Genomic DNA, 19858 nt, shown 5'->3' on the forward strand with positions numbered 1-19858 from the left:
ATCATCATCATGGTCTGACATCCACTTGGTTCTGATTGACAATTGCCGCTTATATAGTCACTCAAAGGTTAGAAACGGCGCATGTACTTTACCGACCTGTGTGAAGATTACTCCTTGGAAATTAATGTCATAATGTGCTCAGGAACTGTATGGTGATTCTTTGTTACAAAGAACGTCTAAAAGTCTCTTTTAAATTCAACCATCAAAAGCTCCTACAAATAGGTACACGCCTACTGACAGGGTTTTCAACACAAACATTGTACACAACAAAGAAGCAAACCTCACTTACAATAACAACGTTTCAGCCCGAACCATTTACTGCTATGAGTGCGACAGTTGGACGGATGCGCGTTGCAAGGACCCTTTCAACTACACGGCGCTGCCCCGTGACCAGCCTCCCTTGCAAACGTGTAATGGCTGCTGCGTTAAGATGGTTCGGTATTCCAAAAGTCGTAAGTATTTTGAGACATTACTTCATATTTGGCAATTTTAGTCAGTTTTGTTGGTGTTATTCCTGAGTAGAGTCTTTATTATTTAATTATAGTAATTAAATAAAAACCCTCCAATAATTATGTACAATGTTCGTTCTAATATTATTAACATACCCGTAAAAGTTTTATACATTACTACGCTATACTTAATTTATAAAATTGTGGTAACCCAACCGCGTCACATTCATGATTTAGCATAGTTACATCGTCGTAAGAAAACGACAATTTCTTATTACTTCATTAATTATGAAAAACACGCCTGCTAGCTTTTAAGTTTTATTATATTTTTTTTAACGATCTTTCATTCCATGTCTGATTAACCATTTTCTAATATATGAAGCCACTACAACCTGATCACGTCATGTCATGTCTCCACGGCTATTATGATTATACTAACGACACTTCGTATATAAAAAACGTTTTGCGTGCCAAATGAATAGACATATATAGTCGAAAAAAATAACCCTCCATCTGTTATAGACGGCTTATGATCCAATTCCGCCCGAACGAAATATGATACTCATATTTCAACGATGGAGTATTTTATATTAATGAATTAATTACCATTTCCAGCGTACGAGGTCGTCCGCCGCACATGCACTTCGCAGCTACAAATCAATCTGTTCATGGTGGACCACGTTTGCATGATGGAAAGTACAGGCAATGGCCACATGTGTTTCTGTGAAGAAGACATGTGCAACGCCGCGTCGGCTGTCACTAACGCGCTCGCATTCACAGCACTGGTCTTGCTCGCATGTGCATGGAGCAGCTGAAGTAAGGGGCTGCTGGTCGATCGACTCGATAAAACGCGCTATCGATATACGCGTTACATCCCTTCCCTATTGTGATATTGCTCGTAGTATAGTCCGTGATGACTTGCTTGCTTCGTTGGTATTTCGCTGGACGGCAGCGTAAGCGCACATTCATGAATTTATGATATAAAATTAAATTCGTTTCCGATGATTATTATTTGTAAAATAATTAATTTAATAACAATCGGAAATTGAACGCGATAAAAGTAAAAAAATAAAGACATCCATCGACAAATAGTTGAACATTCACAACACTAGTTTACGAACAACCGTTACGCAATAACGGTATGCGGTATCGGTATCGAGTCGGTCGACATCGGTGCAACCCTAGATTTTAATTATTTCGTCCAAAGTAGTTGTAGTTATGCGATCGGTTTTCCTACAATCGGACGTTCGACGAAATTCGCAGTGAATTAATCGGCTTTACACGCTTTTATTTGAACGGTACGTGGAAAACCGATCGCTTTTTAAGACACTTCGCCGGCTTCGAATAGATATTCAACGGAATTAAATCGATCTATTCAAAATAACACGTGACTTTTATACATCAGTATTATTTGAGATGCGTTATTAATATTCTAGTATAAAGTAACGCATCTGCGTTACGTTACTTTACGTTACTTGTTTGATGCATGCATCAATCAGTCGTTATGGCGCACCTCTTTGAACGTGTTTGAACGTGGGAACGGTACAATAATAGAACAGGCGATATGTTCAGGTTGTTCTTGTCCCACTGAGCCCCGTACGGGTTGCGTGCTCATAGTTTAAACTTGACGCTTCAAGGCGTAATTCGACAATGGATCTGCGAGTCGAAATGTCGTGATTTAAACTTGTGATATACTTACAAATGCACGCCACACAATTTATAAACAAAATACTCATAGATCTACAGGCTACAACAAACATCTTCCATAACGGTATTTTCAATAAAAGTTTCGGTATGTAACTATTAATTATTATTTAGTGACGTGACGTTATTGAATTACGTTATTCGGATATATCGATAAAATATCGGTATTTTGAAGAGTGAAGAAGTAACTGTCATTTATAATTGACCTCGAAAGACAGGTTACATGTTAAATTATTTAAATTGGCGTGTGTTTGTAGATATATTGTTATTAAAGTCGGCGTTGATGAGATACGTTCGTGTAAAATAATATCGGTGGATAGCGTTTAGTGACTAGTTAGATTGAGAATTTTCTAAATTAACGCGTTTTAGAATAGTTTGTCAAACGGTCTGTGAAATATGAATACATCTAGAATGAACCCTGCGAAAAATAAACAAAAAGTCCCTATTTTTATGCTAGAATTTTCTGATACAAAAGAGATAAGTGTTAGTGTGGTATCACACTAACACTTATTGATTTTGTATAATAAATAAATAAATTTTTATGTATCTAACGCATTGGGTTGTGTGGAAGAGAGCTTTTAGGACACAATGCCACGCTCGGGATTGGCCCTTTTAGATTGGCCCTTTTAGCACAAAAAAGTAATATCATATATTCTACAATGGATTACCACACGTTCCTGCATAGTTCATTTATTCGATATCTTCTTATTACAGTACATAATACTATTATGTGATTAATTTCGCAGACGTTTGACAAAGCTTTTAATCGGTCGCATAGTGATGGGACTGATTTATCGATAAATCGAAATTCGCGCTCTCATTTGGTCCAATTTTAGACCAATGGTATTTGCTCATAGACGCACTTCAAATAGACAAAGTTTTGGAGCAATATCAACGTTAACACGATTATAAATGAACAGAGTTGTCTGTTTGTTTGTTTCCGTGTTGCTGCAAAACGCAAAGCACTATTTAGATAGAAATTAAATGAAAAGAGGAGAACTAGCGAGAACTGCCGATACGTAGAATGATATATCGATATGATATAATATTATTATGATATTATATATAGAAGTTAGGTCTCCAGTGACGTGATATTGTAGAAATTTTAAATTTCTATCGTTACGACGTGATCGTGGTTTGCGATGTTTTATTTGTATTGTGTTGGAAATTGCATTTTGTCATTATCCTATACGTGCTCTATACAATTTTCAAAAAACATGTTTTAATACCTACGAGGGCTACAAATATATCAAACAGAATAAACTAGTATTGTGTTACCGATTTGCATTGAGCATTGTTTGTTTAATTACTTATCTACTACATTTATATAAATTACGTGTAAAATGATTTTACATATGATCTCCTAAACTACTCAACTGAATTTATTCAAATTTATACACCATGTGCAGACTGATCCAGCTTAAAAGGTGGGATTGTTTAAATTAATACAATTACAATAAATGACTACCCGGATGGAGCCCTGGGGTGCATTAAAAAATAAAAGCCATAAGCCATAAAATATATAAACCTGTCTGAAACTGTTCACGACATTAGTCTCCACCCCTACAATATTCTCAATGAGGATGTGAAAAATGTGAAAATGTTCTCATTTATAAAGCATTTCAATGCTATGAAACTAAAAATTAAATGTGAAAAATGTGTCCTGTCCATACAAATTGAAGAAATGGAACTAGAATCAAATCCCACTCCTAAATACAAAAGCCTTAAATTGTTATTGCATTGACTTTCAGAACAAATGGCGCATGATCGATTTTAAACATTAACCATCTAACCTTCATTGCTTTACTGTATAATATTCATTTTATGTAAGAGAAGCCACACAAACTCTCACGTTATACAATCTTACATCATTCACCTTTTGCTACGCCTACGATCATTGAAATGTACTAATGGTTTTGACCTATGTTCGCGAGTTTTACACGTCGAATCCAATTTCAATCTTGAACTATTCAGGAATTGTTCTACGGTATCTCTTTTGTAAGCAGCTTTCATTCAATTAAAAAACGAAAGTAACTCTCAAAATGACGTTATTAATTATCAAGTATTAACCACTTAAATCAATTTCAACTTTAGTAATATAATCTTATTGTTTTGGCTATAATTGCGTTTAAAACAACGCTTTAACAGCAAGTAATATAACGGTTTTACATTACAATAAAACCGATATTAATGTGCCTCCGGAAAACATACAGCATTTATATGAAGAAGCAGTGTATACTCTACCATAGATACAGAATCAATTTCACAGATTACGTGCAATATTTGTACACTTTTGCACTAGCAATGCTAGTAGAAACGACCGCCTATGGCGAGAGTACACAACGCTATGATTGGGAAAATTATTTCATTTCCCACATCACCTAGCTGGTGACAATGATGCCCCCTAGTAATGCAATTTGAAACTAAATATTGCACGTAATCTGTGAAGTTGATTCTGTATCTATGGTAGAGTATACACTGCTTCTTCATATAAATGCTGTATGTTTTCCGGAGGCACATTAATATCCAATTAAATTTTCTACCGTTTTACACCTGTCAAACCTATATCAAATAGAGATCTATTATACTACGCGCGTAGTCAAAGGAAAACCCGCATAGTCCATTTCCGTGGATCTATCTGATAAAACCATTCTTATGCCCATCTTAGGTGTGAAATTACCTTACTAGCACATTTCATCCAAATCAGTTCAGTGATTAAAGCGTAAAGAAGCGATAGACAGAATTAGTATCGCATTTATAACATTAAAGGGGATTCAAAGTGCAATTTCCAGCATTCCGATGATATTAAGGATCTTGTACCTAACAAGTACAAACTATAATATAAACACCAGTAATGGTTACCTCGGTTGTTGCAATAATATAATCAATATAATATATTAATAACGATTTATTACATTATGATAACTATAATAGCGCAAGGTTTGCTTACGGGTTTGTTTTTATTCGACGCTAGATTTTAAATGAGGTTACATTGCCTCGTATACTTTAGAAACGTAAACACCAAATAACTTTAAATAGTTATATTATACTATCGTTAAGTTTTTCGATTGTAAAAGTAATTAGATAAATTTTATCGATACATTAACGTTACTCGTACGTCCCTATTTACGTTCCCTTGATTTGTCTATTTATACAAGTTCATAAATTCACTATATTTTAGTACGTACTATAATACTAACATATAAAATTTCATATTGTATTAAACAAATTTCTTCTCTTTGAAAACTAATATTTTATCTCTTTCGCTCGCCTTTGTTAGAACAGGACGCAAAACGCTAGACTTTTCAAATATTATGTATAGCAATAAAATACGCTCATAGAGATATCGATAGTATAATAGTGATGTTAAATAACGGTGATAACGGTATCATTTATAACGCGTTTACAATAAAATAGGTATCGTTATATTCATTGTGCGTCGCATATTTCATTCGTCAACAGATACTATTTAAAAATATTTATTAACGATAGCTTTATTGTGTTATTCAAAATATATAAAGTACCCAAACTTCCAAATTAGCGTAAATTTTTATACTTGTTCGAAGTGTCTTAAGTTAAACATTAAGTTTGTATGATGCATTGATATTTGGTATTTTGCATGTTATTATGATGAGGAATGAGCATGGATGATGCACTGTAGTTGGGCTTCCACCCAGCTTTATTGACACATAGGTTAACTGTAGTCTATTTGAAGATATATTAAAGCATTCAAACCGATTGTTTTTGTAAAAAGACAAGTATACGATTACAAAACTACGAGTTACAGAGAACGTTCTTACAATCCGGATAATGTTCTACTTAAAATGAATTCTGATTTAATATTATATGCAAAAACAATTTGTCGATTTGAAATCTAGTATAACAAAAGGTCATTCAAATAGACTGCAGTCATAATACTTTATCAAACGTATGCGGAATACATTTGTTTTATCAAATTCATGTACTTACAAGATTATTACACGGTACGTCAGTATTCCTAGTTACGTATACTGTTAATATGATTTGTTAATTAGTTTTTAATAACATTGTAATTTATTATAATAGCAATATTTGAGAACACCAAGTAAACAGAAATGTAAATAGTTCTTCGCTTTCGTTTAACATTGAAATTGTAGTGTTGAAATATACGTTGTTAATGTTTTATTCAAGAAATAACAATTGGTTGGACACAATCATGCTGGTTATTTATTTAAACTACTGCAGACGCGGAACGTTGGATATATTTGGTAGAAAATGCTGAGTTTGTCTGAAATAAACAGATATTTCCATTAGACTGTTCAGTAATAGCTTCAAATATTAGGTTACAGGCGTTCTGAGCCGTACAATTTAACATTAATTGGTGCTATATAAATCAAACAATTAAATGCTACAGCAGTTTTATATATTAGTGAAATACGATGGTAGATATTATATTTCAACACAAGTTTAAATAAACTCTTCACATTCGCATATCACGTGTAGATTTAGATGTTCTGGTTAAATATTTAGTCTAGATTTTAACATATCTTATGGGTGATGTAAGGGCAGAGTCGGCACTGTTTATCACCTAGATTGAATGCTTTCCATTCAACCTTTCTATCGTCTAAACTCATAATGTCAACGACTAATTTTCTTTCTTTAGAAAATCTGCGTTAAAGAATACGAAAAAAAATTATAACATACATAAAAAAAAGACACTGAAATTTTGCAATATTTTAAAATCATTATACCTACTTAAGACGTCTGGTTTCAAAATAATGTAAATATATTCAGTGGTTGTACATATTGGATAAAAAAAACCTTTATCACATTTTTTCTATAATCCCACCATCTCATTTCCATTAATAGTAACATTTAACATTTTCTCATACAAGCAGATTCTGCCCATATGCAGAAGTTACCCCTCCACTATCAGCATGTGCTGAATAACATGTACCGCAGTCTTAAACGACAATCAAAGATATATTAATGTGACGTAATAAATGCATTAAAATCTTCCAATTAATGAACTAGCAATAATATATTCTTCGAATTGTTCACATTTTAAATTTGACCTTTCTATTATAAATCGAACATTGAAAGAGTTTTATACCAACTACCAACTCCGTGGAACTCTTTCAGTCACACATATTATGAAAATTACAAGTTCTATTTTTAAAAGTTTATTTCAAAAAGAGAATAATTTCTTTGATACCGTTTTTAGACTGCGACATAGCGCTTTCAGCATGTACCGATACCGATAACGAAATTGTAACGTTATACTTAAAACGTTATTTTAACTGATATGTAACTATGCACTATTTGGTTTCACTTCGCTTTTAAGGACAGTTGAAACGACGACAAAATGGGTATTTCTATCAACTATTATATTTTTAATATGAGTTAAAATTTTTATTTCTAAATAATGTTGAAAATAAATTTCGTTTGACATCAGGCGTATGTAGCTCCCTACACTAGGAGTTTAGAAAAATAATTTTATCAGTCATTTAATGTTATTATTTAGTTATTTAAAACTGTATTATTAATAAAAAATTATAATAGCTAAAGAATAAAAATAATTGTCTATGGCATGTCATAAATATAGTAGTTGTTACATATACCCATAGTGAAACTGATGTGGCCTGTTTGTTATTTTTCTTGTGTAACGATGGTCTACTTGTACCTATAAATCCTTTCATTTAAATAAATTTTTATTATTACTCTCCAAAAATATATTTATTGATACAACACAATACACTTGTATAAGTGCGAGGGAGATAGATGATCATCGAGTAATGCGTAAAAGAGATAGTAGTGACCGTCACTTTTCGAATTTTCAAGTTTTTTACGGCGCGAATTTTGAAAGATAATTATTTAAATGAAAGGAAATTGTGTTGTTACTTTTCTGAACTGTATAAAAATGTTAATTAAATTTATTGTTTTAACTGTATTTTATTATTGTTAGTTACAAAGCTAGCCGTAAGGACGTTTGTTTTCAAATATTTATAATTATGCGTTTAGGATACGAAAAATCGCTCATATTGTAATAATAATTTAATTTAGGACTATTTATTTAGTCAGTAATTATTATCAAACGATTTATGGTATGTACCTTTATAAAATAAGCAAAATTCTACATTTTACTTTAATCGATTAAAATTGTATTTAATTTTAGAGTCAAGCAAAAATTTTAACAGGACAGCATTTTAATAAATTACATATTACTTTTATTATATAAAAATGACACAGATAAAAGGAAAATTAAAAAAATCCGCGTCAATAGCGTTATGGCGGTTTATAGTATTCTAACTAATGGCCGCCATGACACTTTGTAAAGGCGGGATTTTTGACGTTTATTTGTCAATAATTTCCTACTGTTTTTTGAAAAAGTGCTATGATGGGCGCATATTAGCAAGTTTTGAATACCTGCCTGCCTTGTTCGCCCATGGCTAGTAAAGAAAAAGTTCAAAACGCAGCTTTATTATGAATAAATACTTAAAATGCGTTCAGCCTCTCTCATTATCATATCAAGAGTTGATGTATTAGACAGGGCTGGAAGAAGAATTGTTTACGTTACCTAAGTTACCTGATTTGTCAGTTTCGTAAAGAATTTAACTTCTAGCCCTTAGACTACAATAGCTACAGTACCAACAGAGAAATATACAAAATATAAAGCTATTTTGCTGACAATATATTGTTGTATTATTTAAATCCTAACAAAAGCTAGTGAGTACCATATTTCATAACAAAAACCACTCCTATTATTATCATCTTCTAGTATTATGATTAAAGTTTTGAAAATCCCTTTCTAGTACATAGGAATTCTGCTCTAATATGCAATCTATACATATCCTTGTTACCGTTTTTTTTAAGTGGGGAAATCTTGCATAGATACCCACGACCCCCGGGGAAGAGGCCGTGGGTTATGTCGGATTCCTATCGACTAAAACCCCACTGTGTTCCGTCGAGCCGCTTTAGACGGGAATGCGGGAACAAATTGTATTCTACCGCGAGATATACTTACCTAGGTGATGTAAGTCCACTTATATTAAATATTGGCAGTACGTTTATATTGTTTCGAATATACCCCCATATTACATAGCCTTTTATATTTTAGTGTACTACGTAATTCCCTTGCTCACACAGTCAAGCAAACACTAACTAATCCTGGGTGAACGACTCGTCCACCTTGTATTCTGGTACCATAGTATCGAATTAGCTCCCCTTTTAGACAACCTGTTTCTTTGTAATCCTGCGTATAATATACAATCCCCCTAATTCCCAGGGGGACAACAGTGTAGGTAGCATTTATCACACTCAATTCTTTGATTTTCAATTATTTTGTTCTTCATCTCTTCACATATTCAGATCGAGTAATGGATCGACTACAATTTTATCCGCGATTCGTAGTTTTTCTTGTACTTCTCCTGTAATAAAAACTTCATCTCATTAGCCCGAAATCGTCATTGCCCAGTTATCACAACTAAATAATAGTCGATAATATAGTAACAAACACAAACCACAAACCTAGAAACCGTAGTAGAACAATAAAAGACAGGAATAGATAAGAATAACAGTAATTTTTTTTTAATATTGTAGTTGAAGAAAAAAATAATTACAAAAAACAAACAAGGACAAATCCTACTAATCCTACACCTACTAATATTATAAATACGAAAGTTTGTACGGATGTGTGTGTGTTTGTTGCTCTTTCACGCAAAAACTACTGAACCGATTGCAATGAAATTTGGTACGTACATAGTTGGACAACTGGAATAACACATAGGCAACTTTTTATTCCGTTGCTCCTACGGGATACAGACCTACGCGGGTAAAACCGCGAGGCGCAGCTAGTGACAAACAAATAAATATGAAAATATGCAACTAAACGTATTCAATAATCATTAATATCATTCAAAATCAAACCGGAGGCCCATATCCTTTTCCTTCCCCTTCCCAGTCCTTTCCTTTATTCCTTTACCCTAATCCCTTTCCAATTTAAAGTCGGCAATCCATTTGTAGAGGCGTAAGGTCGATTGCAGACCTTAACCTTACAAATGTTCATGGGCGGTGGTAGCGCTTACCATCAGGCGTCCCACCAGCTCCATTGCCTGTGACATAAAAAAAAAAAAACTGTTCGATTTGAGTTTAAGCACATACTTAAGTCGTCCCCCACGGGGCATTTTTTTAGATGCTTCGCCAATATAAACCTTAACACCTTGACCTCAGAGCTCAATTTCAAGTTGGCGTCTCTCAATTTCTGCACTTCCATTTCTTGCTGGTGTTTTACATCTCTCTTTCTATCCCTGAAAATTGTGAAATCGTAATTTTATTGTGGAAAATTGTACGCATTAACGCTTTTTTATTTTTGCTTGTATGTAAGGGCGCATCTATTATTTACGTGAGCCATTCTAAGGCGGAAATGAGTCGAGGTATAGTATTTTCTTGTGTTTGAGTCGAGGTAGTAAGTAGGGGGAGGAAAAGGGGGTGTAACACAAATTTTAATAAACCCTCAGTCAATTAATAGCACCCTAAGCATTTTATTGCTTCTGAATTATACATAATAAAAATCTTATTAACTCCATACTTAGATTAATAATAATTCAACAATTAATATAAGTATGCAGATAATATTATTCGGCCTATTCCTTCTCCTAGCCCTACCCAATCCATTCCTTCTTTTCAGTCATCAATCCTTTCCTTATCCCTTAAAAGCGGACAGCGCATTCTCAGAGGTCTGAGCCTCTGCGAATGTTCATGGGCAGTAATGATTGTTAACCATCCAGCGAACCACCAGCTCAGTTGCCCGCTATGTCATAAAAAAAACAACACATCCTAATAAACACATCTCAAACTTTACCTGTAACGTTTGGAAGCAGCGCTGGAGTAACTCCGCTTATCAAAGTCCTCAACAGCACTAGCGTGTTCCCTCATAACGCTTTCACATTTTTTCCGCACTTTCACGCTAACATTCGACTGTAAGGGCACTATAGGTAACTTATGCACAACCGGTATCGTATTGACCACTTTAACTGGTATCAATGTGCCCATTGGCATCGGTATTATGGGTGCTGCATTCTTCTTATTCGATATAACACTCTTCAATTTCTCTTTCGTACCGTTCTCCACTGTTTTAGCATCATCCACTGCCTTCATCTTCACTCGTTTACCACTCGGCAGTTTAATAAACACTTCTATGTTATCATCACTGTTGTTTTCCTTCTTTATCTTATCGTTCACATCCCGTTTCCTGCTTTCATCGCTAACGTCACTCGTCAGGCTATCAACAACAAAATCTAATGACTTCTGACTCATGATCGGTGGTGGGGCTTCCAGATCCTTCTTCTCTATATTAACCTTCCCATTGTTGCGTATTTCGTGTATTTTTATAACGTTATTCGTGTACGAGACGGTCTCAACGTCTTTTTTCTCATGTTTGGACTCGTCCGAGTCCGGTTTGACAACTCTGCTGATTGTGGTCACCTCGTTCGTGAGTTTGGAGATCGTTGTAGTTTCGTATTCCTTCACTGCGCCCGATTCGTCGCTGGATGATCTGAAATTAAATACATAATTGATAAGTATTTCGTTATTGAACTTTTATCATATAATTTTGAACAATATTTGTACTGTACTGTCTGAGGCCTATAAATTGTGTGATGATCAGTTTTGAAAAACAAAATTAACAATTTCTTTTGTTAAGAAACAGAATAATATAAGATTTATGGTACTAACTATCTTTTAAATTATTATACACAGAAAGAAGGTATGTTTAACACATCAATGAATGATCCTCAATGGAACGAAAAAGCTATGGCTAGACTAGGAAATATTGCAAGTCATTTTTCTTGCAGGATCATCCCTGTATTCTTGTATCCCACAGTACCAACCTGCTTATAGTGATATTTCGTTGATTATTCGCCGTATATAATGTACAATCAGCGTCCAGTGGAAACACAAGATGCGGCGTATGCAAGACATCTTCCGACGATGTCTCCAACGATAGCATGTTATGTCTGCAATTGGAAAAATGCAGTTTAAAGTAAGAAAATAAAAACTCTTGATGTTCAAAAAATATACTCTCACAGGCTTAAGATGAAGTTAGAAATCTCGCCACATAATCAAATTTTTCTATTCATTAAATATTATTCAAGATATGATTTGTATTTAAGTATAAACAACGTTACAATAATATGTTTAAACATATAAGGATTATTAAATCACTAGCTGCGCCCCGCGGTTTCACCCGCGTATGTGTAAAAAATTGCCTGTATGTTATTCCAGTTGTCCAGGTGTCTACGTACCAAATTTCATGGCAATCGGTTCAGTAGTCTTTGCGGGAAAGAGCAACAAACACACACACATCCTTACAAACTTTCGCCTTTATAATATTAATAGGATTACATGGTCCATATCATAACCTCTTTTTGACTGCCTCCATTTTTAATATTATTAACAGAATCAATGAGTGGGGAAAAATTCTACATTAATTAAGAAAACATCTGTTTTAATGTATGCATTTATCTATAGCATATCAGTGCAACATTATATGTACTATTCAAAGAGCAGATATCTCATTGGATGGATCGCTCTACATGGTATTGCAGACAACACAACTGCTTATCGAAAAATACTGACTGGATATGGAACTGCCCCATAAAGGGCTTCATTTATACATCAACTGGCTGATCCATACAACTTTGTCTGCCCTATGTCTCAGAACAATTAATACGCTCAGAAAGCATATTCATTCCCACTTTTTCATTGATAAGTAATGGAGACCATCCAACAAAAACATAAATTTGTTTTAGTTTTTTTTATGTTATAGAGGGCACCTGAGTTAGTGGTTTGCCTGATGGTAAGCTACCACCACTGCTCATGAACATTTGCAGAGGTTGTGCCTGTGCAACTGCGCTGCCTGCTTTTAAGGGGACAGGGCTAAGCAAAGGATTGACGACTGGAAAGAAGGAATGGGAATTGGGAAGTGTGTGGAGAAAAGGGTACGAAACACAGTGGCATAAATATATAACTACTAGATGCGCCCCGCGGTGTCACCCGCGTAAGTCCGTATCCCGTTGGAATATCGGGATAAAAAGTTGCCTATATGTTATTCCAGTTGTCCAACTGACTATGTACCAAATTTCATTGCAATCGGTTCAGTAGTTTTTGCGTGAAAGAGCAACAAACACACACACATCCTTATAAACTTTCGCATTTATAATATTAGTAGGATTTCACACTGATTTTCTGAGGGGTGTGATACTTCCCCAGTGCGAGCTGTCTCAATTCATGTCAACGCTTGCTCTACTCCCACACTAAAAATTATGCAATTTGAACCTGAGGGAGCCTGTCTCAGGACCTATTAAACTACAATCAACCAAACTCTTCAGCTTTACAACATCAGAACATACTTTGTCTCCATGGCTCGCTTGAAGCCCTCATCAAAGGGGTTGACATTGACATTCTGCAGATCTTGGAACAGTCCCACTTCTTCACAGTTTCTTATGAACCGTGTCGGAGTTGGTGTTTGGTCCGCTGAAAAAATGTAATCGGATAAATTCACATTTTTATTGTATTATGTAATAGTGGAAATTATGCAGGCAAAGTATATGTGGGTTTTTGGAGGCCCTTTTTCTTTTCTTCTACCTTTCCAGTCAATTCCTTCTTTTCAATTGCTGATCCTTTTCTTTTCCGATCCCTTTCCCTTATAAGCAAACAGTGCATTCTCAGAGGCACTACCTCTGCGATTGTTCATGGGCAGTGGTGAATGCTTACTATCATGGGAATCACTAGCTCAGTTGTCCGCTATGACATAAAAAATATAGGTATTGATAGTAATTGTATGCTACGTTGACATTGTTAATTGAAGACAGAAACTTTTATAAAACAATTGAGAACCAGAAGTTAAACCACAAACCATAATCTTGAGATAAATTATTAAAAAATAAATGAAACATGCAGAATACTGGTAAAAATAACATTCAAAATCCTTACCAGCGAAAGCAGCCTTCTGCTCCATACCGAGTTGTAGCACCATGTCGTGTTTCTTGGTGTGCACATGAAGATGGTCTTCATTTGTGAATGTCATGCCGCAGTCAGGGATAGTGCACGCAAACGGTTTTTGGGGTTCCATATTTTTACGTTTTTATTTTTATCACATTTTCTGTAATAGAATGTTACATGGTAAATTTATTATAACGTATGGCGTATTAAAAATAGTATACAAGTTATTCAAATATTTAATGGCAATATAAAAATTGGTCAACTCTGTGCAGGAGTTTTGTTGCAAACACTGATTGATGTTTATTCGAAAACTTCCGTATTCACGAGACTCCAAGTATATGAGCTGCATTGTATTGCATCTAAATTTATTATATTAGTATATATTTATACTCTATAAGCGAAAATTTACAAGACTACTTACTATTGGTAATGTTTTATTTCAGTTACCCATCTGTATGAGTATATATTCATTTACATCGTTACTAAATGGATTACACCCATTGATAAGGACGTTTCTAATCACTATGAATAAAAAACAAAACGATAAACAGTCGAAACAATTGCAGTAGTACGTATTCAATTAAAAAGTTTCTTTAAATACTAGATTAATTATAAGGGTTAAGGATAAATGTTTAAAAATACTTTTTAATTCAGAATAGTATTCTTGCAGATTTATACAACTTTGTGGTATTTGATTTTGACAGTGACTTTTTCTAAACAATTGATGTTGATATACAAATGCGTTCATTTTGTCGTAGTAAAAGCTAATAAATATAATACAGTATTCTATAAATTACCTGACCATTTATAAATCCATCTAAGTACTGTTAGTACTAACTTGATTTTTTATTATTAACCTTGAAATGAACTACCCTTCTTAAGTAAATTGACTTTCCAACACAATAACAGTTTTTCAATACTAAGTAGTAACTATACGTCTATAATATATAGAGTATAGATCTATATCTACAATAATATTATAACACTGCTTTTTAGCTTAGAAAGGCGGTAAACTTAAAAATCTTGAGTGACTTTTTTTTATTTTGAATTGGGCAAATTAAATAGCCACAACGAAATATGAAAATCAAAGACATGATAATATACAATCAAATTTATTTCAACAGAGCATAATAAACAATGGATAAATTGCATTGATACAAACAAACATTAAGGAAAACACGATAAATTTAGGACATATTGAAGTGTAATTTGGGGTTAGTTATTGCTTTCACATTATTTGCGAAATATGAAGTATATTTTTCTGGCGAATAGCCATGTATTTTAACTTGATGTGGTGTGTACGCGCGTTCGCGTAGGAGCCCTCTGTCAAATAGAGGATATGTGGTGGATCTCTTCTTCCTAGGGGAGTCTTGCATCTGTTGAGAGGGATAGGGGTCCACATAACGTCTTCCGCTAATATCGCTGCCATCCGCTGTCGGGAATATCGTTGGCTAAATTAATAAAACATTGATGTTAAAGGGTTTGTAAGAAAGATTAGCATAGTTAGGTCTATATAAAACATACATTATTAGTTACGATATGTTAGTGTATTAAAACATTGTCAATCGTGGGTACATTGCCCAATAACTAGGAATAATCTGTTTATAATTTAAATAATACTTCAGGCGCATTGATGTTGAATAATATAAATGGCTAGGTAGCGAACCATACATATCGGAAGTGAAAGTATGACCTCATGTCTCTAAACACTTTCGTATTAATGTCCGATACCATACAAGTAATTGTAGTAGGTGCATACTTATATAAGTAAAGTAAAAATCGGCCAGTAAATTATAAAATGTGGGAACCTCATTTTTAGTTAACAAAAATCTTAGAGATGCATTCATCATTGATGATAGACGAAGTTAAATAATAAATATTTCTGTATTTTTCTTGTCAGATCGGAATTAAGGGGTCCACATGAAGCGTCAACATATAAAAAATAATTATCATCATTGCTGTCAATTGAGAGTTACGTAGTTTGAAGTCTGTTAAATATTACCGTATTTTCAATGGTAGCATTGTTTTTTAAACATTATAACTTCATACGCTTATAACAAAATTACTTGGCTTGCCTGCGCCTCTGCTGTTGAAAATCCCAGGAGAGGGTTGACTCTGCGGTTCACCACCAACAGTGTTCTGTTGAATCGGCCCCATTCCAACTACAGCTGGATTTGGCTCGTTTTGCTGACCTTTCCATGGTCTGGAACAGGATTTAAAATAAAAAACTCAACAGAAAAAAAATTCCTTCCGTTTTCAGTTATTTCCCTTCCATGTTTTACATTTTTTTTAAGGAATATATAATTAAATTCGGCTGTGATTAGACTTTTCTAAAAATCGCTTAGGGTGTAATATTTATTAACTACAAGCCTAAAAAAGGAAAAAAATACAGATTGCGTCTCAAAGACAAAAAAAAATTTATTTCCCGCGAAAACTACATTTGTAGAAATGTGATATCTAGATAACTAATAAACTTTAAGTGGGTAAGTGAAACAGAATTAATTTAACTTATTCTTACTTATCAGGGAAGAGTTCGCCGGGCTGTCCTCTGGTTTGAACTATTCTCTCACCATTGACTTCCACCACGCATCTTAAACGCGCACAGCATGTTGGAAATTCTATTGAATCATCAAGTATTTTATTTATTTTATTTATTTATCTTTGGGAAACAAACAATACAATTATTCTTATAGATTATAGACATATACCATACACATATCAGCAAAGTTTCCACAAAAAATTTGAATACTTTAAATATAAAGACATATTCAGTCACATACGGAACATAAAGGATACATATATAATATATACCCATTTTAATTAAATGTCTTATTGTACTGAAGCTTAAGTTATAAAATAGTCTGACACTGTTATGTCATTATTGCATTTTTGTTAAAAGACTAACATCTGTTTTATATTAATTGTTCTTTAAAATGCGCTTGCGATGATTTTGCTAAATTATGGAATTATTTGGATACATACCAACATTTTCATCTTCAATATACTCATGACACTCCAGCGCATTTTCCGGTATTTTTGGCTTCCTGCAACTGTAGTGTAAGACCTCGTTAAATCCAAGTTAAGTAACGCTAATTTTTATATGTGTGAGTACTAGCAGACCCGGAAAACGCTGTTCTGCCTTAGACTTATCATTCAGCGGTATGGAAAATAGATGTGGGCCGATTCTTAGATCTACCCAACATGGATACAAATTTAACGAGAATCGGCCTAGCTCTTTCGGAAAAGTGAAATTCGATTATAATTTAAAATTTAAATGTTTTTATTTATTAATAACATTTATCCGATTCTACTTCATGTGAATGTTAGAACATTGGTTTATGGTCTAAAGATAAACTCTCATAGTCCAATATCCCTACAGTGGAAATAAATATGGACTGAATAGCTTTTTGCTTGTGGCCAAATAAGTTTTCATGGCACTAATTTTCAACGGCTATTTCATCTCCTTGGGGGTAGAATTTATAAAAATCCCTTCTCAGCGGATGTTTACATTATACGGACTATCTGCATGCCATTTCGGCCGGATCGATCAAGTTATTTGGGCTGTGCGTTAAAAGATCAGTCACCTTTACATCTATACTAATATTATAAAGCTGAAGAGTTTGTTGTTTGTTTGAACGCACTAATCTCGGGAACTACTGGTCCGATTTGAAAAATTCTTTCAGTGTTCGATATCCCATTTATTGAGGAAGGCTATAGGCTATATATGTACCACGGGCGAAGACGGGGCGGACCGCTAGTTTTATATATTAGTTTTGCCCGCGGCTTCGCGTTAAATGTACATTTAAACCTTCCTCTTGAATCACTCTGTCAATAAATAAAACATAAAAATCCATTGCGTAGTCGTAAAGATTAAAGCATATACATGGAGACAGAGAGATAACGACTTTGTTTTATTTTATGTAGTGATGAAGAAGATGATTATAGTAATATAACATAGGTAATGTAGGAACATACACGTTTACAAATGAACCAACAAATATTATGTGAAAAAACACACAGTTTAAAATGTCCGCCATCGTCTAAAACCTAGATTGAAATGAATAGAATCAAAATGCATATAAATCGTTACCAATTTCGTTTTGTGCAGATTTTTGTTAAAAGGCTCTACTAATTTTAGTATAGTTTTTAACCGAAATAAAAACTAAAATAAGGTTGCCAGGAAGAAATCGCTCCAAAGCGATAAGGCCGCCAAATTGTACAATAGATATTGTTTATTGGTTTTGTTAACTGTATGTGTATTGTACATTAAAGTCTGAGTATGTATATGTCTGTCTGCGGTAGCCTAGGTTTAAAACGAATGAACCGATTTCGATGCGGTATTTTTGTTAGGAAGCCAGTTTCCTTGCGGTGGTTCTTAGGATCTTAAATATTCAAAGATGCCGCCACAAAATGTCGGATTAAATATTGTTTCACTACTCTCTCAATGTAGTTATGTCAGATTTCAAATTAAAGATGGCAGATACAACAAAATGGGCTCAATTTGTTATTTCGATTATACAACTAAATAAATCACCAACCCCACAGCAGCAATGAAATATTTTCCATCCCGTATCTCGCATCTATATCGATGGCATGTATAGTGATCCGACCATTCCTGCCAAGGCTGGTAACCCTTTCTTGAGTATTTATCTACACAAGCTTGATCTGAAAGAATAAGAAATTAAAAAGAATTAAAAACCAGAGATTGAAACAACTTCTTAATAATTTTTTATTCGCCTTATTATTTACTAGCTGCTCCCCACGGTATCACCCGCGTAAGTCAGTATCCCGTAGGAATATTGGGATAAAAGTTGCCTATGTGCTATTCCAGTTGTCCAGCTATCTACTTACCAAATTATATAGCAATCGGTTCAGTAGTTTTTGCGTGAAAGAGTAACAAACACACACACATCCTTACAAACTTTCGCATTTATAATATTAGTAGGAAGGACGTAGGATTTAATGTTTAAAACAACTGTTGTTTAAATTGTAAGGCAAGGATAATAATACAGAAAAACCATAGATATATCTATGGAATTCCCTGATTGTGAGCAATCACCACCGCCCATAAACATTTGCAGAGATATGGTCACTGCATTTTAAGGGGTAAATATTGGTGGCAGGAATAAAGGAACGAAATGGGAAGCGTTAGGAAAAGGATATGAGCTTCCAAATTACATCCTTATCTAACGAACTCAAATCGTAGGAAGCAAACAATTGTTAAAAATACGTTTTGGTTTCAACTCACAAAATAACGATCTATAAAAGAAATAAAATGTTATATTATGTATATTACTTACAGCTTACATCTTCAGCTATCGCCAATCGTAAACCAAATCCCATCAGAAAAATTAACGAACTGTATTCCATAATTTTAAATTAGAAAAATAATCTAAAATAAAAGAATAATATTAAATTTAAAGCTACTCCAACTTCCTGGATCACACTGATTAAAAATCGCCATTCACGCGCTAGAAATACGTTTCCAAGAAATGATTATTTTCAAAACCTTTGCAAAATGATACGTGTTTTCAAAAGAAATGTTCAATATTTTGTATGCAGTTGGCGGATTTCCCACACTTGTTTTATGCAGAGCTACTGAGCTTCTTTAATATTTCTCTAATTTAAAATTTATCATAATATTTTTCGTATCGTAGATATCGTAGAATCGTAGATTTTCCAGTTAAAAAATGCCAACTTATTATAACATTTAAAACACAAAAAAA

At 33.8% G+C, this 19858-nt stretch overlaps 3 protein-coding genes across 6 annotated transcripts in view; 1 reads left to right on the top strand and 2 right to left on the bottom strand.

Annotated features, from left to right (window-relative positions):
* Positions 1 to 3752, top strand: part of LOC119836509 (protein quiver) — a 13645-nt gene extending 9893 nt beyond the window's left edge. For all 4 annotated transcript variants that reach the window (XM_038361871.1, XM_038361873.1, XM_038361872.1 and 1 more), the window contains 2 exons: positions 306 to 452; positions 1065 to 3752. In XM_038361871.1, coding sequence (XP_038217799.1) covers positions 306 to 452; positions 1065 to 1264 — 347 coding nt within the window. In that variant the 3' untranslated portion in view covers positions 1265 to 3752. The remainder of the gene's footprint in view (positions 1 to 305; positions 453 to 1064) is intronic.
* A 5199-nt stretch (positions 3753 to 8951) lies between these two features.
* LOC119836510 (cyclic AMP-dependent transcription factor ATF-7) lies at positions 8952 to 14826 on the bottom strand. The gene is made up of 7 exons (XM_038361876.1): positions 14554 to 14826; positions 14124 to 14292; positions 13541 to 13664; positions 12020 to 12145; positions 10993 to 11685; positions 10293 to 10438; positions 8952 to 9559 (listed from the first exon to the last, which is right to left on the bottom strand). Exons 2-7 carry the CDS (start codon positions 14260 to 14262, stop codon positions 9489 to 9491), a joined length of 1299 nt encoding a protein of 432 aa, XP_038217804.1. The 5' UTR covers positions 14263 to 14292; positions 14554 to 14826; the 3' UTR covers positions 8952 to 9488.
* A 425-nt stretch (positions 14827 to 15251) lies between these two features.
* On the bottom strand, positions 15252 to 19475 carry LOC119836384. The gene is made up of 6 exons (XM_038361689.1): positions 19433 to 19475; positions 18671 to 18797; positions 17115 to 17182; positions 16651 to 16750; positions 16208 to 16335; positions 15252 to 15564 (listed from the first exon to the last, which is right to left on the bottom strand). The coding sequence occupies exons 1-6, from the start codon at positions 19473 to 19475 to the stop codon at positions 15320 to 15322; spliced, it is 711 nt and encodes a 236-aa protein (XP_038217617.1). The 3' UTR covers positions 15252 to 15319.
* Positions 19476 to 19858: the final 383 nt, after the last annotated feature.

Source organism: Zerene cesonia, chromosome 24 (assembly GCF_012273895.1).
Source record: "Zerene cesonia ecotype Mississippi chromosome 24, Zerene_cesonia_1.1, whole genome shotgun sequence".
NCBI classification, from domain to species: Eukaryota; Metazoa; Arthropoda; class Insecta; order Lepidoptera; family Pieridae; genus Zerene; species Zerene cesonia.